Source organism: Rissa tridactyla, chromosome 2 (assembly GCF_028500815.1).
Source record: "Rissa tridactyla isolate bRisTri1 chromosome 2, bRisTri1.patW.cur.20221130, whole genome shotgun sequence".
Lineage (NCBI taxonomy): Eukaryota > Metazoa > Chordata > Aves > Charadriiformes > Laridae > Rissa > Rissa tridactyla.
Window position 1 is genome coordinate 135,209,662 of NC_071467.1, and position 23,356 is coordinate 135,233,017.

General features: G+C 35.9%; 1 protein-coding gene across 1 annotated transcript in view; it reads right to left on the reverse strand.

Moving 5' to 3' along the window:
• AHR (aryl hydrocarbon receptor) overlaps window positions 1-23,356 on the reverse strand; it is a 71,645-nt gene that overhangs the window by 21,345 nt on the left and 26,944 nt on the right. Inside the window, exons 3-5 of the mRNA XM_054191576.1 lie at window positions 7,267-7,382; window positions 3,481-3,570; window positions 1,570-1,693 (exon numbers count right to left, since the gene is read on the reverse strand). Of these exons, the coding sequence (XP_054047551.1) occupies window positions 1,570-1,693; window positions 3,481-3,570; window positions 7,267-7,382 (330 nt within the window). The remainder of the gene's footprint in view (window positions 1-1,569; window positions 1,694-3,480; window positions 3,571-7,266; window positions 7,383-23,356) is intronic.

Consider the following 23,356-nt stretch of genomic DNA (forward strand, 5'->3'; position numbering starts at 1 on the left):
AACACGAGATACAAAGCAAACGATTGTTTGTTATCCTGCTCAGCACTTCCTGTCATTCAGTCAAATCTGATGCCAAGTCAACCTGGCATCGTACTTTTCAAACACAACCTTTTCTAAATTCATGTGTACTTGCTCAAGCGCTATAGAACACCATTTCACTCTAAAGCAAACAGTAAGCCACCACATAAAAACCTGATTTCTGAGGGCCAGCAGCTGTTTGCTATACCAAATTGTAATATTAACTAGTTCTGTAGCATGTTTTCAACTGGATTGTGTAGATTGATCCATAGATGATATAATAATGTTGACCATTAAATGAAAAATTGAAATATACTGAGCTGTGAGACAACAAGTAAATAACATTTGCTGGTTTTTTATTTCTCTATAAAAGTATGGCATTTCCATACTATAAAATATTAAATGGTAAGCTGTCAGAGTTTTAAAATCAAGTTGCTTTATATATGAGAGATTTATTAAAAAATAATATGGAGTTTTTCTGAATTAAAAAAAATTATCTATAAACAAGTAACTTAGAGTAACATATAGCTTTACCTACATATTTCAACCACTGTTGTGCAAAATGGAGCATTACAGTTGTCTCAACAGATCTGTTATTATTATCAGGCAGGTATATGCTTCCCGAATTACACATAACTACCTGTACCAACACATCCCTGGACCAATATGTAAGCAATGTGTTTCTCAATATAGCAGGTCACTTAAGCATCAGTCAATAACATGTGACAATCTGATGCTCTAACAAGCATACTATTTGGTCTTAAAGGATCATCTATTTAATCTTTTATTCCTCTTCCCCTTTTACTCCCAAGAGAAGTACTGGTCTATGCGGCAGCCTGCATATAACAGTGACAGATGGGGAAGAGTAAAATTCTTCCATGACCAGGAATGCACTATTCCATATATTAACACTGTAACTAGCCCATTCTTAGTCATGGAATGGATCTACCAGCCTGAAGAGCTTAAAGAAGCTGTCGTACCCAATTGTCTGCTGGCCTTCCTAAGCTAATAAATTTGGGGTCATGATCTGTACCCAGGAGCAGCAGATGTAAAAGGGAGATCATTACTTCAGAGAGATCACTTCCTCATTCAAACAGTGATTAAAGGCGAGCTGTATAATTGAGGGCGAACATAGCAAAAAAAAAAATAAAATCAAACGTCCTTTTTTCTTATGTCACCAAAAGAAACCGTCCACTTCTGACTGCCCTGTTTGCAACACAAACATGCAGGATTACCTGCTGTGCTATTTACCACAGGACTACTGATCAGGCATGTGAGACATTCAGTCATTTATGCTTCAAATTAAAGTCTTCCAGTTTCAAGCAAAATTAGTGTTTTAATGGTGCTATGCTATGAATAGCAGTGCTTATTTTAAGTGCAAAAATGACTAATTCCCACTGTTGGTTAAACATATCCATAAAATTCAAACCAGTTTAAAAGATGTTATTCCTTCCTTTGTTCGTGTAAAAGAATCTAATTTTTTTCACATACACAAATTAAAAAACCCCAACTAATTAGACAGGCAAACACAAGAGTTGGCTGTATTCTCACCTTGCACGCTTGGTGCAGAATCTGCAGACTGGGCAGGATTTAATGCCCAATGTAGCTGTCGTTGAAACTCAGGTCTGTCTTCCGTGTGAATCAATTCAAACACACTCTGGTGTATAATATCAGACTATGTACAAAAAGGAAAAAGGTGGGAATAAGAAACATATAGCAATATGATATAAGTTGCCTGGTTGACAACACTGCTATGGATATAGCAAAATCCATTTTGCTCAGAGATAGAGACATACATTTGCATGCACATGGCAAAACTTCATGAAACAATTTTTAGCGGCACAGAGAAGAATTCAGTCACACCCATGACTGCAAAGACGAGAAATAAAAATAAAAAAAATATTACCTTAGAAAAAAATAACATTACATCGGATATTTCTTTACCTGCTTTTACCTAAGCAAACCTGGAACTATTACGCTTAAGTCTTCTTTAAATCATTTAATTTTACATACTGGTAGATAAAGTCCTTGCCAGCTGGTACTTGGATCTGACCCATTCTAAGTGCTACAGGAATACAAAAGAAGCCAAAGGCCCAGAACCAAACAACTTCCGAAACCAAGCAAAGTAGACTACAAACATTGGTTTTGTTTGCCTGAAAGCTTTGTCACTCCTTAAGGATGCATTAAAATCTGTAATTATTAACCTCTCAATATCACCACCAATTGCATGGTTACAAACGTCATCTAAATGGCAAAGCTACAATAGCCGGGATCAGTGGTTGAAAGAAATTAAAGGGAGGGATACCCACCCAAAATATTCAAGAACAGCCTCAGTCAACTGAGAGGAGTTAAATTACCTGTTTTCTGCATGGATCAAAAATTAACCATTATATAAAACAGAAAATATTTAAAACAACGTACAGATCTAAAGAAATTAAGATGAGCTGGCAAAAGCAGAAGCCTAGCTCAAACTGTGCTTTGATGAAAGTGCTTTCATAGAAGAATCAGTATTTTCCAGAAATTCTAATTTTTGTAACTTTAGGACTTCACTTCTATATCATGCACTTGATTAGCATTACTATACAAATTTTATGCCAAATTTGTCTTCCAAGCTTTTTTCTTCATTCCCCAACACTGAAAGAATCTGTAACCCCAGGAACAGCAATGTTTTGCTTGGAATATTTTCTTTTACACAAACATTCCCCAATCTTTTATCGGTTAGCTAAAATTGCAGACCAAGCAGAGTTTCTTCCTATTTTTAGACACCAACTGAATCTATCATCACCCAGTACCCAAAAACATGCATCGATAACTGTAACTAAGCTTCTATCATCTTAACATAAACTAATCCCAGGAGTTCTCTAAGGAAGGCAACATGCGCCCGCTGGGTCTTGGCCTTTACTACTTTGGTAACTGGCTTGCAAGCCCAAGAAAGTTAGCCATATGTGATCTGCACCATAAATTGTAAATAACAAATGCTTGTTTTGAAATAAATAAGTAAATATATAAAGTAAATATGACCAAGAGAACACTAAAATTCTGAAGATACTAAAATCACTCAGTTGATGCTTAAAACTCTACGGCATACGGAGTTAATTTTGTATGAAAGGTTTCTATTAAAATAATTACCTTCCCATTGAATTATGTCTCACTCAGCATCATAAACTGGGTAACACCACAGTATAAATTTCAAACAGTTGTTCCAGTAAAGACTAATTAAGTGTGAAAATTTCCTATCTTGCCTAACTCAGCTTTGGAAATTATATTCCTGTTGTGTTTGGCCTGAGGTCCCATTTCAGCTATGTTAGCGGATAGAAAAGTAGTATGATTTCAAAGTAATCCATCCCAAAGTACCTAACTGAGATTTTTATTGCACAAACTATCAGATCCTAAATATGAGCAGTGATGCCCTCTGAAATTAAGCAAAATCTTTAGAAAAATTAGAGGAAAAAATATACTTACTTGTTGGAACCCCAAGTAGTCTTGGATAGTAGAAGAGACATAAAAAACCAGAGCATCGGCCGTAACAACTAATACAAAACCATTTAATGCCTGTGGAGGAAACACACCAATGTGTCAGCTTCAGAGACAAAATTCCAGATAATTATTGTGGCTGTAAGTCTACCTATATCCTAGTGTCCCAATAAAATGTGAAGCATGCAAAAACATATCATTATCTAACAGCATAAACAGAAGGATTCATCATTGCACCCCTACAGTATACCTGGCACCCCTACAGTATACCTGGCACAATGAAGAAAACAGCATCTCATGGAAAAAAAAAAAAGTTCTTTTGGAAAATTCAGGGGAGAAGCCAAAACCTGTTCATGAGTTTTAATTACTCTTGATTGTAGGAGATGAGGGACAGCGGTATGAACAACTCACTATAAGTTTATCTAATATCAAGCATCGCTCACAATGCTCACATGGCTCAATCTTTCCGTACACCCAGCTTCCCCAGCCCAATGGGGAGCCATGTCACAAACCCCTTCCCCAAATCTGTTCTATTCATAGCACAGACAGGCCTAAAGTGGACAGGAAATCAAGTGATCAAGATCCCCTATAAGGTCCAAGAAAACATTTTATGGCTTACTTAAAATAGAAGACCTCTGCACAAGCAGACTGTTGCGAGTAAACAATGTTTTTGAAGAGATTTCCCCCTTGGTGAAGCAGCAGACTGAGCGGCTCCTTACTCAGAAGTCACGCAAAGGGCATTTATCTGAACTCCCAATCAATACGGTTCATGGCAATTGTTGTGATAGCAAACAGTACATTTGTGACTTGGCAGCTCATCTGAAAGGTGCTGATTTACTTCTATGGAGTTCAGTCAAGATTTAACAAAAGGCTGTCTCGAGGGATTGAATTAAGTATATTGTGCCACTTAATTTCCTCAGCTGCATTCAAAGTCAAATTTGGCCAGCGTACTCAAAACACATTTTTTAAAACTCTTTATTATGCAAAGTTATTGTAACATAGAAAATGTAAAGTAAGTGAAGGAATCCTACATCTTACTGTAACAACTTACTAATATATTTTTCTTATAAACCAGCATCGTTCTTCCATAAACATTAACTCCCATAGCCCCACACCACGGTAACCATCATAGTTCTTTTCCATATTGTGAAGAGATATGGTTTTACTATTTATTTTCTTTTACTAATACAGTCTTAATTAAGTCAATTTAAATAACCAATTCAATGACTGGTCTTTAAATGCTGTGAACCACACCCATTTAATGTGGAGTCATTTCTTAGTCTATTCACATAAACAGCTGTGCGCTCTATAAAAACTCCTTATATAAGTTTAGTCAACTTTACCTGAATACAGTACAAGCTAAAAAAAAAAAATTAATAATAATCTGAAATTAAATAGCATAGGCAATCCAAGAAATCTTAAACAGTTACATAGAATCCTTGGTTCTGATGAAGTTCACAGTAATTCCAAGGGAGCAGAATGCGACAATGGCAGGTGCTTATGTCCTCTGCTGACCTGTTCTGCAGGGCAATTCACCTTAAGTGGCTGATATAAAAAGCCTGCAAGCTGCACAGTACCTAATTCTGGCGCACATGTTAAAATTGGTTTTTCTGCTCCGTTTCATACAAAGCTACGTACAGCTCTTGTACCGGGAATTCAACCACATTTTACAGTGGCTCTGGTACGCGGTTCATCTCGAAACAGGATGGTTACTGCAGAAATCAGATGCCTTCTGTAAGCCAAATATTCTGTAAAATATAAGTTTTTTGCCCAAAAATGTAATGCAACAAATTACTGGAAGTTCCTTAAAACATGCAGGTATTCAGGATATGCCAATAAACTGGGGATCGGTTCTGATGGAGGTTTTGGCAAAATGCAATCCTAAAATAATTATCTTTAAAGGCATAATGAAATTTCTCAGTGAGTTTATTCTTCTGGAGCACTGGAGATAATATTTGTGCTTGTGAAAAAATACTCTCATTATTCCAAATACAAGGGCAATTACAAAACTGTTCATTACTGTTGAGAATAAAAAAAGATGTCTTAAAAATTTCTGAGAGGTTGTCATTTGACTCACACTTCGTATGATAAATTGCTTAGACTGTCATAGATTATGTATCTAAAATAAGAATTTGAAATAATTTAAATAATTTTAAAGGAGATGTAGCTTAATTTTAATGAAGGCACGTCTATGTATTTGATCTCTATTTCCACCGACAAATTTCTGTTTGTTAGGAAACAAGAAAAAACATCTGATGAACAAATAAAACCAATATGGTATATATTCATACCACCTTTGCAAAAAATAGAGAGAGAATAAAAAGGAAATGTTCATCATCAGTTATAATTTATGGAAAACTCTGTGACATAAAAGACTTCCGAGCTTATTCAGAAGGGAAAGATTTTACCAATATTTACATCTTACTGATGCTCAGTATCTTCTAGAAAATCCCCACTTTCATCACTCATCATTTCTTACACTCCCTAAGAAAACTCAATCTGCATATTCATTCTTGAATTTTTTTTTATATGTAAAATATTTACAAAACAAATTCATTTAAGAAATTCAGTTATTTCCCAAGGGGGCAGAATTTGCAGGAAGAAATGCATCACCCATTTCATTTTCCTGCCGGAAAGCACTTTGCTATAGCAGTTCCCTCACGTAACTTCCATTCAGAAGTCATGAAAAATAACTAAATTTCACACCTAATAGATGCCTCCAATATAAACCATACACTGTAACTTTTTAGATAATTTCTGTTTAAAAGAAAACCATTCACCTGCAGTAATTCCATAACAGTTCTTTGCCTTTGTCATATGTCCATAACATACTTTATTAAGGTTAGAAAATTACATACGTGTCCTAGTTTAGTCAGTTAGGAAACAATTTTCAAACAGCACTATTTTACAGTAATTGTTTTGTGGGATTCTTAGAACCTGTTTTCATTTCTACCCTTTGAACAGTGAAATTAATTTTGTTCTAAGCAAACCATTGGAGCTGACTGACCTAATGATCTGCCACTTCTGATAGATACATCAGTGTGAAACCCGTGCACAAGACAGATGATCAACACATTTTAAATGGAGCTGCAGGTCACAGTAAAATCTATTTTGTGAAACTAATTAGAACATTGGAATACTTACATTAGTAGTTCTTAAATTTAAGCTAGACCTAGTATTATATAATTACATTTCATATGCTTTGACACTCTAGGACATTAAAACAGACTATAAAATTAAAAAAAACCCCTATTTTTCATTAATACTTGCCATTAGTTCACACTGTTAAAACTTATTGAACGTATTTTAAAATTTGTCCTGAACCTATACTGTGAACTCTGAGTTCTTTCAAACCACTGAGAAAGCAAGATATTCCAGCAGGTCCAAGATCTTTTAAAAAGAAATTGTTTTTTTTTAGACAATTAGTCACCAAATTTACAGTAGATGACTAATCTATCTGACCTTTAAGAGGACTGTTTCTTTATATTAATATCTTTATTAACAATATATTCAAAAATATGGGAAAACACAGCTCTAAGAAATGACTCAGAGTTAAGAGGACCCTGTAGTCTAACTGCTCTCCGAAGTCACAATTATCACTAGAGAAAAGTGCAGGAGCTGTATAATATTAACCTAAAGAAAATGAGGAAAGAATTTGACAATAGAAAACTTCCTTTTTCAATCTCTTCAGTGAATAACTGGTATGTTAAATGCAATATAATAGGGTTTTTTTAAATGTAAATCTCTGTATAATACATCCACTGCAAAACATACCTGCAGTAAGAGTTCTCCTTCCAGGATCTGCATCCCTTCTCCACGTTTTGCTGTTCTGCAGTTTTCCTGAGCGCCATTTCTTTCTGGTCTTGTAGAGTTAGAAGATTTTAATGCAACTAGAAAAAAAGAAAGAAAAAATATGAGTGATCTTTGAAAGGCTCACTAGCAATTTACGTGATGATGTGCTATTTTGTTTAAGAAAAAAAATGATATTTTAAAAATACTTATAAAGTCAATCTAATGAAAGATTTCTGCTTCATCGTCAGACTTTTTTCTTACCTTTAGGTATAACCCCCAAGTTTGTCATCCATCTCCTATCTAAACTATAATACTTTCACAACAGAATCAGTATTATTGAAATCAATCCAAATCTCATTATTTTATTCTTTTTTTTTTTTTCCTTCTCTTTCTTTTAACTATAAGGCTCACTTTCAGTTTGTCACTCTTGTTAACAAAGGACATTTCTGTTTTCATAGAACAACCTCCTATAACCTGATAACAACTCTGCTTTAAGGTATGACAACACTTACACTTATTCTTATACTACCTAATTTCAGACATCAAACTATGGTACCTCAGATATAAGCCTGCTCTAGGCCTAAAGCTCCCTTCAGAGAAAGGAGGGAAAGACACAGGAACCCTAAATGCATATTACACATTGAAGAAAAAGTAAAAAAAGCTAATGCAAACAGAAAGGCTTTTTTACTTTCTCCCCCTGCCATAGTTAAATTTTAACAATTTAAACAATTAAGTATATTTTTCCAATTTCAGATAAAATACTATAACCAGGAATCACCAATCACCATTATTCAGCTCACAAATAAATCCAATTGAAAGAAAAAAAAATTACTCAATGAACAAGGGATGAAGAATCAGACCACATTGCTACAAAGTACGTAAAAAACATACTATCTCCCATCTCTGCACTGTGTCTAATAAAGAGGATGCTGTCACATAATACTAGATACTCAAAGACTGTCTGTAACTCAGAATTTATCTACTTTCCACATAGTTCTAAAAAGAAAAAAAAAAACAAACCTCTCCAAATCTGAAATTAGTCTGAGTGGATCTGTAGTATTTAAACAGCTTAAAATTACTTGAGTAATTGTGCCTTAAACCTTTACCACAAAGTTAAACACCACCCCCAACCCTCCTAAACCCAAAATTTCTAAACTGCAAAGCAAGGGAAATTTATAGAAGCAACTGCACTTCTGTAAAATACCAACAGTTTATCTCATAACGATCATATAGACACCCTAAATACCAAATGATTTTTCAACCTGCTGAAAACCTTCATTTTTCAGCTGCTCAGAACTTTAGTCAAGAATCCTAAAGAACTCCTGCTCACTCACTTTTCAGCTATGTTAAATGATATTTTACACTAAGTATATTAACTGAAAGATAAATTATGCCTTTCAGGTTTTTTTAAGCTATCACTGCAGCTAACAAATTTCAAGCCAGACAGTTTTCATTAAAATATCCCTCAAAGGCACCGCAGAGGAAAAACATGTTCTAAAAAGACATTAACTGATTAATCAGCCAGGAATTTATCTGAGTGTTTGCTTTGAAATTAAAACCTTAATGTTCTTCTTCCTACCAGATAGCCAAAAAGTCCTGTAATAGGCCACACAAAGTTGCAATTACAAATTCATTTTAAATTCAACTGAGTGCAAGATGTAGCAATTTTTTTTTCCTAAGCATTATTATATCCTAAACGATATCTAGAAGATTCACTAAAAACCCCTGAAAACCACTGGCAGTAGAAGAAAACCTATTATCCTTTTAATGTTTACTGTATGATTATTGGGAAAGCCCATACTCGGCTTTGGAAGTTGCAACTAAAGATACCTAATTATGCTTGCCATTCTGAAAAATACCATATAAAAATACATCCAGGTGGGTTGGTTTGGTTTTTTTTGTTTTGTTCTTTATAATGTGCAAATAATAAACGAGGGGGAGGAATTACAGGTGCTTGACTCTTCTGCTCTACATCTATTATCAGAGCTCTAGAGCTCAAGCACAGCCTACGCGCGGGTATGGCTATATTCCTCCTAACTTTCAAAGCCTTGCAATAGGTACACATGAAGTTACATATTTTGCTGAACGGAAACCTTCACCTTTGCAGAAATCAGAATGTGAATGAAACCAAGCTGCTGTAAACTGAGACAGATGGAACATTGCTGACCATCTGAGTTAAAAGCAAAAAGGAAGATACAGTGGAAATTACAGCTGTATGCATCATTGGATGTGTACAACTCCTGGGAAAAAAAAACAAAAAACACACGACTCAAAAAAACCCACAAACACAAATTTACCTTGTTCTGACAGATAAATCACAGGCCTCGTAGTGCCTGCTACAAGCCACGCAGTCCTGGGAGTTTCTTCCCCAACACCCATACACACGGTGAAGGGATCGCACTACAGGGGACTTCACGTTCTGAGACTTTGGAGAGACATCACTAAGTGACAGCTCTGAAACACCCACACGCTTCTAAAGACTAAGTTGGAAAAAGGTTAACTGTTCCATCCACGGAAAGGAAAATTTTTATCATCCCTCCTCTCACTTAATAAAGGGGCATCAAAACTGAAGTGCAGATGTTGCTTAGGTAGGTGTGGTCTTCACTTGATTTAATAAAAAATAAATTGTATTTATTAAATAAAACTCAGTTTTTGTTTAGCTGATACTGAAAAGGTCGATTTCACAAAAATCAATTCAGCTAGAAGCACATAAAAATCGCAACAACAGAATTGGTTTGCAGTTAGGTGGAAGTGAGAAAAATTTAAATAATAACATAGAAAAAAAAACAGGAAAGATGAGCAAGTATTTCTATTTAGTACTTCTGAGAATAAGTGAGATATTCACATTTCACGATGACAGTCCTTTTAGTCCAGCAGAGCTAAACAGAAGTGACTGAATACGGATATTTTAGATCAACAAGACTTGATAAATTTTAGTCAAGATTTTAAAAACAGCTTGCTGAATTTCCTGCTGGGGAGACAAGACAATGGAGATGGATGATACAGAACTTTGAATAAGAAATATTTAAACAAAGGTAGTAGTAAAAACAAAATTAAAAAAAAAAATCAGTATTCAAACTAAGTATAAACTTTTCTTAAAGAAATTATAAATGTAACTTGTAAAGTTTACAATGTTAATATAATTAAGGTATGGTAATTACCAGCCCTGTGTGATTAAACTTCTTTATCAATACTTTTTAAGAAAACATTAAAAAAAAAAAAAAGACTAGTAAGATTTTAGGTTGACACAAATACAATGGGAGTAACAGAGAGAGACAAGACAGGTCCCTGACACTGAGCACCCCCCGCTACCTGGATGCCAATTTGCAAGGTGCGGTTCAAGGCTACCAGATCCCAACAACAAGTGGCCTTACAGTATGGGAGGGACACCCTGGGACGCAGTAATTCTGAAGAGAGTCACCGTGCACAATGCTGCAGCCTCAGAAATACCAGCCAGAGATACAGTAACAGATGATGATACGGAGAACTAAAGCTAAAAATCCTGAGGTAATACTACAGTCAACATCGCCTAGTTGAAAATCAGCCACATATTCTGCTGCTTCCCAGAGTCTGTTACTCATGTTGTCAGACGAAATAATCCGAATAGTTCACTGCTTTATGAGCTTTGAATCTCTGACTTAAGTACAACACGTCAGCCTATCCCCTCTTAATTTTCAGCCACAGGAAATTAAAACATGAATACTCCCATAGAGTAAATAGGGAAAAAAAATCCCTATACACACTCTAAAAGACACAATCAAATTACTTCTCAGAATTTCCTATCAATAACATGAAACAAAAAAACCCCAAACATAGTTGTTTATACCTGTACAAAAAAAAATATTTCCTGCTACGCAATTTTAGCAAGAGGACTGGACCGTAAGCACACGCTTTCCAAGTAGTTTAATGATTGTCACTTAATCCTATGCCCAGCAACAAGCATCATTTCCATTGCCTGGACTTCCCTGATTTGAAGTAAAAGCTAAATCCCAAAGACAACAAAACTAGATAGCAACATTTAATAGGTTTTCCAGACACAGAACAACATTATAGTTTCTAGTACATTTGTTTTACAATTGTGAAATGCTTTAGCACCCAAACCAGCAAATGTAAAAGATAGTTTTATATCATATCTATAAAGACAAATTATAAAGACAAAATTATATCATATCTATACAGACAAATTAAATAACAATGATAACATCGGTGGTTTACCAGCTCCTTATCTCTGGTTCTAACTGTTACTTTCAAGCGATGGGAGATTTGTACAGAGATGTAGTGTACTTTATTACAAAACAGTATATCTGGAAAAAAAAAAAAATGTGACACACAACTACTTCTTCAGGTCTGGAACAGAATTCAGGCAACTGAGTTCTAATTACTGCCAAAAGCCATCTTTCATTTTAAACCCATATAGTAGTCATTCAAAAATTATTTTCAAAACCCAAGGAGAGCAGGTATTAAGCAGTCTCCCTTCTTTCCAGGGAGTGACATTCAGTACGAGAAAGTGCTTTGGGATATATCCTAATCTGCATGAGTTACAAGCAGTGTGCTGAATCAACTGATAGTACACGATAGATGAATTTCATGAACTATTTGTTGAGATATTTAGAAATTATTCTCTTTGCTATGATGCAGAAAATCAGTATGGTTTGCAGATGCTGGAGTTGTAGGAATAACAACACATCTAGGTCCTAACTGGCCTGTTAAAACGCATTTCTCTCAATATTAGACCTATTGCTTTCACCTTTTATGGGAGAAAATTCTCAGATTCTTCCTCTCTTCAACCAGGTCCCTGAACTAAGACCCACTCAACATCAACTGTGATCACTCAGTGGATCCAGCTGGAAACAAACCTTCAAGTCATTCCCTCATTAGCTGGGACCAGCAACCAAATTAACAGATTTTATGTAATGCAATACTCTTTACTAACGACACAAACATAGCAAAGAATATGAGGAAAATTATTATAAAAAAAAAAAATTAGTCTATCCTCCATCTCATTTAATCTCCACGCTGTCCTCCAAGAGAGGCCCTAGACCAGGGTGACAAAGGCCTCTCACCTTCAAACACCTGATGTCCAGGGTTTCTATCTGGCAGATGTGCTTCCCCCCATCTTCAACCCACAACTGGCGTCTGCTTCCTTCTGGGCTCCCACTTCTGTTCTCAGCAACCTTTTGCATCATTTCCTCACTTGAGAGCCAGTTGCTTTGAAGTCCCATCTCCACTATTTCAACCACTTCAGCTTGCAAAATCAATGACCATGCAGCCACCTGCAGCTACCAGAGCACCTTCAGCTGGAATCCTGTAAACAGTGACTCCTTACTCTGTTTACCAGAAGTTACACCACCAGAATACCGTAAAACTGTCACAGAGCAAGTGCAAATACACTCTACTGACATACTCGAGGGGACACTACCCATAGTAATCGTTGATAAAAATAAAGTAACTGGACATACAGAGAATTCAGCGTAAAGTATGTGTGAGCAACTATCTAGCCAACTTTATGAAGGACATTCACACAGAAGCCTGATTTAACACACTAATGCTTGTCTACAATTACTTTAAGAAAATAATATTGTCAGTTAAACTTCTTAAAGTAATTGAGAGGCATTAAAAAATGGTTCCAGTTCCCCTTTCCGTGAAAGAAGTGACAACACTTACAATATTTGGACAAATATGCAAAAGGAATATCAGTAAAAACGAAATCTAATAAAAATGCCTTTGTCCTGTGTGTGACTACTGTTTTATGGATTATTCAGTTGTCCGGCCATAGAAAGAGATAAGAATCCCTCCTAGTAGTGTATCAGGACACTGGCAATACTCAACTCAGTCAAACCAAGTTCTATTATACTGTTTTCCTCAAATCTAGAAACTACTTAATTTGAAAAAGAGTGCATTTTGCAAAACATCAGAAAGAAGAAAATAGCTAGCAAAAATAAATAAAGGTACTTTTTTCTGTGTTGAGTGAATAAATAAGTTTTTCTAACAGAAATGAAGAAAATATACTACATGTGCTGGTGCTCAGCTGTGGGGGCCGGAAAGATTATTCTCAACTGAAACCTGCACGTTCCCACACCAAACATCTCTTATTATTATTAAAGGAGTGAAGAAATGTATGATTAAACAGACTTGCCATCTCAAAATTTGCCTAAACCAGACATGTGAATACAAACCGATTCAGCGATTGCTAGCTGAAAACCTTGATGGAAACCCTGTGAAGATATTCTGCAGCTAGAACCTTTTCTCTTTCCTACTCTTTCTTCCCCAAAGAAAAAGCATAGCAAAAAGTTTTTGAGGAGCCAGGGTACCTCACCCGCAGGAGGTGCAGAGAAAGGAAAAATCAAGATGTCAAATTTTAACTGGGCCTTTTAAAATTGTATTGAGAGGCAAAAAATTACTTAAATCAGGCTGTCAACAATTTTTACTTTTAGGTGAACGACCTGTTCAAGCTTAAAACTGTATTGAAGTAACACTTGCCTAATATCACAAGTATATCGTTAGCACATCAGTCATGTACTTCTGGAATTTAATCGTAAAGAGCTTCCCAGAACTGCATTATATCAAATTTTGGCACAGTTCCCACAATTTGGCCGAACAGGTCAAAGTTTGCAGTCAGAGCCAATTTAGACTGTTTCATAACCTTTTCAGTAGAATTACAAATTCAACTAGTCTGCTCCAGATTACTTCAAAAACAACCATTCTCACGAGGGGGATGGTTTTATTCGATTCAGCAACAAATGCTAACCTCTAACACGAAGTTCACCAGCCCAAACAAGACACCAAGGGCACTACTGAGAAAGCAGAGTTTAATATTAAAGTCTTGCCTAAATCATTAACATACGCTAAGCTGTTTATACTGGCAAAAGATCCATTCTAAGCGTGAGAAAATACATTATATATATCAGTGTATCTATATGCAACCTGAGCTATCTCCATTTCTTAAGATTATATGAAACATTTTGCACCTGCTATCTCTCAGACTGTAAAGTGAAAAATGGTTGTGAAAGTTATTAAGTAATGCAAAGAAAAAAAAATGCAATTACTGGGTTTGTTTAGAAAGATAAAACATGCATGGATTGCACATTTTGTAAATAGGTACACTTGTACTAGATAGCGTAAGCTGTACATTTCATTAATAAAACTTGCTAAAGATTGGTACTTAAGAGATGCAAGAGAAAACAAATATACTTAAGTTTTGCATTTCCTATCCCTTCATTTATGAATTCTGAATAAATTTCAAGATAGCTTTATATTGTTTATTGATATCCCACTAACAGTTGAGCAAGTATTTACAAAGTACTAAAAAAAAGAAGGAAAGGCAATGTATGATAGACAATTTCTCTTTGTTCACAGAAATTCTGATAATTCAATTAAATTTATAATTATTCCATCAATTTAGCAAAATTTTGTCATTTATTTTGTCAGTTGGCTCTTGCTCTCATGCACTCAGTTTCCAGGTGATCAGATTTTTGACACATCCTTGTTTTTAATACTGACAAGTTTTTAATATTGAAGAGCTACATATTTTCATCTTCTAATTTCAGTATCTTGGCCGCTAATTATCATGCCCTCTATTAACAATTAAACCTGAAATTTGTGATATGCATTAGCATTTTTGTTTCTTACATGTCTGAAGAGGAAACAATTTAAGGGCGTCTTCCTCATAAACTGTATTACAATTTACTATACAGCTTGTAAGTTACAGTAAACTGTGAATGGGTGAATGTATAACATGTTTTTTCCACAGTATCAAAACACCAAAAAAGTAAATACCTTAATAAAACTGTAAAAAAACCTCATGACTATTCGGACACAGTTCATAGCAATATGTGCAGAAAACAATTTACAAAACTAGTCGTTGAAGATGAATAACAGGATTTTGCAAACTTAAGCAAAATTAGGGTGAAATTGTACATTTGGGAGTGACTAGTAACAAAGGATACCTTTTTGCTCTTAAGCATGTGAATGACTGAATATACCAAATTACGACAATGCTAGAATTGCTTTCAAAGAATGTATTTTACTTTTAAAGCAGAAAAATACCAATAAAAATATGCAGGAGCTGCCTGTATTTTGACATTTCCATAACAAAAGCCAAACAAAGGGTAAAAAATTAGTAACAACGCACCTTTGACCTCAGAGGAGGACATGGTGCTTTGATTTATGAGTGTATTTTCAGCTAACGTTGAGACATATAAACATGTCTACATATTTAGGAAAAACAAGTGAAAGAAGCTATGAGCCATGGGAGACAGGTTTTTCTTCATTTGGCCTCAAAGAAATCATTCATGGTTCAAGAGAGAGAAAACGCCGTGAAGCAGCTATCACAAGAGGATAAACATCACCATGAATACTTGCAAAGAAATACTAGTAGGTTATGGCTGGTTATTTACGAGAATAAGTTTTAACAAGAGAGATGGGGAATAAAAAAAAAAAAGCCTAAAAACCATTATTTCCACTAACTAAAAAAGGAGAAGAGAATAAGGGTAAAAAATAAGTGGTCAGGTTCTGGGAATTTCCTGGGCTTTTGCAAGTCAATAACTTAACTGCTGTACAGATAAAAATCACCTACTGATGTGTAGAAATCTCTAGAAATCAAGAATTGCCAGGCATGTGTCTCATTTGCGATGCAGATTTTGTGCCAGTGACTCAAATCAGAGTCCCTCGGAGCCCCTCGGTTCCACAGACCTGCACTAAACACAATACAAGTTCTGCCCGTGTGCATTCCTCAATTTTCAGTCATCCAGTACTTTCTAGTTCAACCCAAATTCAAACCAAGGAAAACGCAGACTCATCAGCTATAGAATCAGACACAGCAGAGAGAGCACAAGTCCACCCAGCTGTGAGGATGTTCAAGTATCCAAGAAATTTTCTTTAAGGGAGGAAGAAATGTAAGCTTTGCCCCAAAATGCTCTAGCTAGAGAGAAAACAGAAAAAAAGAAATTTTCATCTCCTAAAATGGATGACTCTGAGGGTTGAAAGTGCCTGAATGCAAAAAGGTTTCAATAGATACCATCAGGAACCTTTAGGGGTTGCCACCAAAGCAACTACTAAAATAAAGCTCCATTTGTTTGCTAGACTAAAAAGAACCATTTATATCATTGGTATAAACAAGATAATAGAACTTTAACATTGCGAGTTCTTTAAGAACTGTCCTTGAAGGTTTCACAGACCATGGATGAAAACACACTTAAAAACCAAAAATAAACCAGTAAATATTTTGTCAGTATTGGAGTGAAATTACTCAAGGTACAGCTCCAGAACTTCCCGAGGGCCTGCTGTACTTACTTTTCAGACATATCTTTATACATATTTTATACTCAACAACAGAAAAGCTCAGAAGTGGTACATGTTACTTTAACTGCTGCAGGAGTCTAAAATAGTCTCTGAATTGAAATCAAGATATAACCAATATACACGAGGAATAAAACAGCACACAACATTTTTCTCAATGTCAAGTAATACGGCTTTTGAATGTGCGGTATTTCTGATTCACCTAAGAAAACCCACCTAATTTTAAGATGACCTTGGGTTTCCCCCACTATACAAAAAAGGTCCAAAAATATTATTTTCCATTTATCTGTGATCAAACACCGTGCTTAAATAATTTAGCACAAAAGCTATTTTTGGCATAAGGAAGTGTGTTGCTTGCCCTTTCAAAAGTGACATTTCTGTGAGCTCAGACCAGTGCTACTTGGTTTCCAGGTCTATGGCAAGGATGCATTTCCAATGTTCAGAGTTATAAATCATAAGATGGACAAAAACTTGGCAGAAGTATCACCTTTTTTTCTATCTAAACTTCAATCAAATTTCACTGGCCAAGACTCAAAGGGAGCCGCGAATTTCCCAGAAATTACATTTCTGGATCACAAGATTATTTATGAGACAGTAAATGAGTTCACTGTTCTACTGCAAAAAAGTATTTTTTTAAAAAAGTCTAATATTTCTGCTTGGTAAAATTCACTAACACCAACAGGAAAACAAAACGGGAAAAAAAACAGGAAAAAAAACTTTCAAAAGGTTTCAAAATCCTTCTGTACAGCTTTTGTTGATAAAGCACTTTATCCTGCAATACTGTAACATATTTTAATTTCCCTTTCTTCAGTCTGGTTTTGCTATGTTGTACTTTAACACAGTATGTATTTGAATATGTGTCTTCCATAGAAGAAGATTTTTATTTAAATTAATCATTTTTGTCATTTAAATAATTTTATTAGATGGTATATTTGTAAAAAATTTCATACAAATGCACATCGGCAACTTTTAAAAGTTACACAAAGGTGAACCAACAAGTCAGTAATTTCCTTGGCGTTTTACTGCATGTAAAGTTATGCGTTTACTGAACTGCAATTTCAATCATAAGACTCATTTATAATAAAACTAGGAGATATATTTTAATAGTTTGTTGTATTGACAATGCATTGTTCTGCTAAGTGCGTAACTACATGGGTAAATACTAAGCAGGAGGAAGAAGAAAACCATAAACCCCTTCTTTCTAGCACCTGAAATATGAGAAAGCCTCTATGAAAAAGTTCCAGCTCTCCCTGGTATTATTTTTATACCAGCATAAAGCCTCTTAGAAATGAACTTTAACCTCACTCTCCTACAGAAAGCTGAATAGGTAACAGCAGGTAACCAGGACAGGAATTAGATCTTACCTAATGAGTTTATTTGTGATGGGCTAAGCGTACTGCAACTTCCTGAGCCAGAATCTGGACAAGACACTGGGTTTCCACTGTGATTTTGAAGAATCATCACAACATTCATGGTTAAATATCCTGAAAGAGTGACGTTTTAATTGTAAGAGTCTCCAAAAGTAAGAGCTACGTTTCCTCACAGTTTCAGCCATGGCAGGGCTTTAAGGCAATAGAACTCGTATCTAAAAATGAGAAAGGCCATAAACAGTACAGCAGCTGGGCCTTAGGTATATTTTTCACATGGCAACAGATACTGTTATACTTTTCAAGTAAATGCAGGTTTACAAGCTACACTACAGTGCACACATGGGGCAAGGTGTGTGGTGGGCGAGTGAGAAAGGGAAAGCCAGAGAGGCTGAAGACCAGGAGGAAGTTATCGAATACATGCCTAAAAGTGAAGAGGATGGATGGTTTTGTGGTTCCGACACCGTCTTCCTGTGCGATGTGGTGGAAATCATACGGGCACCACCACATGCTTCATTTCCTTAACTGTGAAACCGGAATAAGAGCACTTCTAACTCCAGCAGCACCGCAAGGATAAACGCAGTAAAGATTTAAAAGTTCAGATTCTCTAACTGGGACAGATTTCAGAGGCTCATATGAAAATCATAATAGATAATATATTATTTACAGGTTATGATTTCACATTATTTCAATATCATCTTTCCTGACAACTTTAGTTTGTTACACTGAACGGTAAAGTTTATGAATTAAAGACCTATGAATGGTTATGGTCTAAATATAACAAACAAGGTAAAAAATTCAAGATCTTTCTACAGAGAGAGCAGAAAAAGAGAAAAAAAAAAAAGGTTGGACTGGATTTTATCCCAGGCACTTTAACTGAGGACTGTGCTCTGGGGGGGGTCACACAGGACAGTGGTCTGTGGTTTTGATCAAGCAGCAGAAAGCAGAATTAGCAGCAGCAAGCATTATATAACTTATGTTGTTGAAGGTTAGACTGTGACGCAAAGGGAGACTATATTTTATTCATTGCAACCCGAAGGAGGAAGGAAGGAGAAAGGCAGGGAGGGCTGAGAAGAGGATGCACTGGAGCACACAGGCTAAGCTCTGGAAGAAGAGGACTCGAGGGAAATTGGAACCTCTGCCTCCTGTCATCTGCTCTCCCCCCCGAGGGCTGCATTTCACAGAGGGCCTGTGTTAGTCCACCCACGAGTGAGCCTGTGACTACCTCCATCTTCATACAGAGGCGGTCTGATAAAACCACAGACAAACCAGGGGTGTAAGTCTTTCAAAGCTTATTACATTAATTCTAACATTAGAGGATTTTATACTAAGTATTAAAATATACCTTGGATACATTACACTGAGTATTAACACACACTTACGACTGGACATTTACTCATTTACTAGTCTCTCAGAAGAGTAACTGCTCAATTGAGTGGGAGATGTACGAAGACAGCCATGGTAAAGATAAAGCAAAGGGCTAGTCTGATTAGTGCGTTACCAGGCATATCTACCAGTTCTCACAGACAGAACCTTTTTTTTTCCCTTAAATATTTTAACGTATTTTATGTTTTTCAGATGCAAAATTTAATTAGAGTTTTACTTATGATTTAAATAATCAGTCCACTTAAGGGTCTATTCCCAATAATTCTAAATACAGAAAACATACATCCCTTTCACAGCACAAGCTTTTCAGTAAACCAAAAACTACATAAAAATTGTCTCAATATTTTCAATACTTTCATTCTACTGTTAATATACTGCCTCAGAAATCAAGGTAGATACTCAAGCAGTATTCATTAAACATCACCACTTAATTGACCCACTGATATACATAAACAAAGCAAGCTCCTGCCTTGAGAATATTGCACTGGAGGGCAACCACACAAAAATACCCAAAAGATGAGCGACAGTATCTCAGACTTCTAATACAAATTTCAGTTTCTTGTTACAGTTTCACTCTTTATAAGAGCTACATGACTTGTGTGGACTTGCAGAGGTTTGCTTTTTTTGCAGTGGAAGGGAGGGATTGAGGGATTTTGACAGTTTGGCAGTTTTTGTTTTCTGTTTGTATTGTTTGTATTGTTCTGTTTGTATTGGGGAGGTTGTTTTCAAACTATTTAGACATACAACTTGTTGTGAGAATCTGACAGCACAAAGGACCTTTCTAGAGTTGTGACACTACTTGGCCATGGAGCTGATAAGGTACCCATGATGAATTGTTACAGTATCTTGTATCTCTGAAGCTGACAATTCTATGCCACCATTTAAAAGGTATTTCCACCTGTTTCCACATAACTTTGTTCCAGTTTTATGGAAACTATAAGACTTCAGTAAATGCACAGAAAGAACGGCCCACTTCACTGACTTCATTTCACACACATTCCTTTCTTGTTTGGGAATTCCCTATCCTTATTTCTGAAGAAACTTTGACACTTGAAAGGCTGAATGTCAGTAACTACCATTTCCTCTCAAAATGCTTTCTGAAGCATATTCAACCTTCACTGTGGCTGAAATGCCATTAGAAAGCTAAGCTGGAGGTGCAATGTCTTAAAGGAGACAGCAACATTTTCAGTCAGTAACTGCTGTAAGAATTTAAGACTTGAGAGAAACCACAACACCACAGTAAATATCATAAATATCAAGATAAATCTTAAGAATACTTAGTCCCTTCCTCTTTTTTTTCTGAAATTCTAGTAAGGCTTATTTTGCTACTAGAAACCTTCAGATCTCCAGTGCACATTTTATCATGTCCGGTTTATTCCTATGTCCTCCTGTGACACCACCACCCTCCCTGGTATATTCATAGACAGTAATCATGACCCCTAGCCTTCGTTCTGCCACGCTAAACACGGTAAACTCAAGAGTAATTTCCTGTAATAATATACACTCTCTAGGCCTTCTCTGCACCTGTTCCAATTATATTTGTAAAGCCCTAACTCGATTTTACAAACTGAATGACATCTCGCTCTCTCAGATCTTATAGAGAATCTCAGTTGTTTTAAATTCAATTTGATAAATGGAGTAACCATGTATCATGGGGACAGACCATCCAATACTATCTCCAAGACTGCTTCAGGGGACTTCACCAGAATCCTCAAAAGGAAGATATGAGAGACAAGTAGTCCAACTTAACAAACAGTCTTCCTCATCACCGTATTTAAGTCCCACCAGAAAAGCTGAAAGAAGAACAACTACAAGTTTACAAAAATACTTTTCATCAGTATTTATTAAACTGTAGATACTGAAGTGAAAAAACATTCTTAACATTTTAGTAGGTGGTTTGAACAGTTATTGTCTGGTTCCCCGACTTCTGAAAACAGTTACATAATAGGAAATACTGTTTTAACATGAACAATTGTAATAGAGATTGATATGGCTGTAGGCCAGAGTACTGTACAAATCGACTTCAGAAGGCCAGATCCATATAAAGGACTTGATACATGAAATTTGGGGTTCTATACCCAATATACTACTTAGAAACCTCACAATCTCAATATCATACCTACTTCAGTTTCCTAATTTTCACTGTATGCCTCACCACGTACAGCTGCCATACATCCCTCTGGATGGGAAAGAATGGCTTGGTACCCACTTCACCCTGACTCCAAGTGTGGTTTGGAAACTAGGTGCTCTTCTGACTCTCCCTCACACGGCTTAAGTCTAGGTTCTTCTGACAGCTGGTAGCCACTGATTCTTTTACATGTCTGGATAAAGTGACATAGCCCTTTTTCACAGTATCAGGATATGCTAAACCCAGGTTCCCTTCCCCCCCTCTACAGGTGGTTCCCACTCCTTTCTTCCCCTGCAGTATAAGTAAGTCTTAAAGCTGGGGGTACAGGTAATACCTGCTCTTTCTGTTGAAAGTTTTCCATCATACAGAAAAGAATAAAAAAAGTTTCCCAAACCTGAAAGTTAAAAATCAGGAAGCAGGCTCCCAGCTGGGGCAGTGACCGCAAAGGCCAAGATCAGTCCCTGATCCAGTCTCCACCGAAAGGGCCATTCCACTCTTACTGGATGGAGGCTTCGTGGGAAATGCATCTCCTAGTCCAGAAAACTCAGTTTTGAAAGGACCTTAGATCTAATAAGTTAATTAAGAGAAACCAAAAGTCATTTAAATAGGGAGCATACTGAATTAATCTTGACAGCACATTTCTTATGATGTAAAAAGTGTTTTTTTTACAGATAAGGCTACATCAGTAAGGATATCTGCCCACAGAGTGGACACTGCAACGGAGAATTAGGATTTTGGCCTCTGCATAGAAAGAAAAACAAAAACAATCTTAGAGCCAAAGTTTGATGGCAGCTTTATTTATAATGAATGTAATAACGTGCATACATTTGCTCGTCGAACACCTGCATGATATTAAACTTGTTTTTACAGTTACATAGATTGTTCAGGTTCTTACCAAGATAAATGTACTTTGGTTTCTTTGCTTCAAAATTTCAGTTAGAAGTTGGTGCCATGCCTTTATCAAGTATATTCAGATTCATATTAGAGTAAGCACAAATCAACTCTTATTCTAATGGTGCCATCTGTCTTTTTTTTTTTTATAATCTTCTGCCAATACAGCGGAAGATCAAATAACGTAAAATCTAAACATGAGGTTTCACTTACCCTGCCACAAGAAATAATGTTCAAGGTGGCAAAGACAGATCTGTTTGATAATTATGTATTTTCTGCTAAATTGTTCCATATGCTTAGAATATTTGGGATTTAGCCAGGAAGAAAAGCAAAAGCACTTCTGGTAGTTGAGCAGTTCCTCCTCAAAGTGTGCATCAAGTTGTCTTTGCACAACTGATTCTTACATAAAAAGATTTACATTAACTATTTCAGTTCATTATGTTCACCAGAAAAAAAAACACCACATAACTCCAAAAATGCATGCATTTAGCTTAACAGTTTAAAATGAGAGAAAATTGTGCAAAAATACTTTGAAATGCACTATTGAAAGTTTCACTCAGTTGACTCCATCTGCTTTACTAGGCCTTTAGAATTATGAACAACATTTATAAATATATTCCTTTGTCAACTGTCATTAATGAAAAGATACTGTTTTATATAAACAATCCAGCACAATTGCAACTATTCACCATCTCTGTTTAATCTTTTAATAGAAACTAAGTTTTACTCCCATGTTTATAATTTAAGACATTTGCTTTAGTTCTAAAATTAATCCATCTAATTAAAGATTAACTTTGATAAGACAGAATGAGAAACTATAATTAGTTTTAATATGTCAGTGAGGGAAACACATAGCGGACAGATTACAGGATGACACGGAGCTCTCCGTGGGATTCAGACGGTGACTAAGAGGAACCCCACTTCCTTCCTGCATCCCAGACCTTTGTGGAGGGGGAATCTGAACTCATCAAAACTCTTTTAATTAGCGATTGTAAACGACATC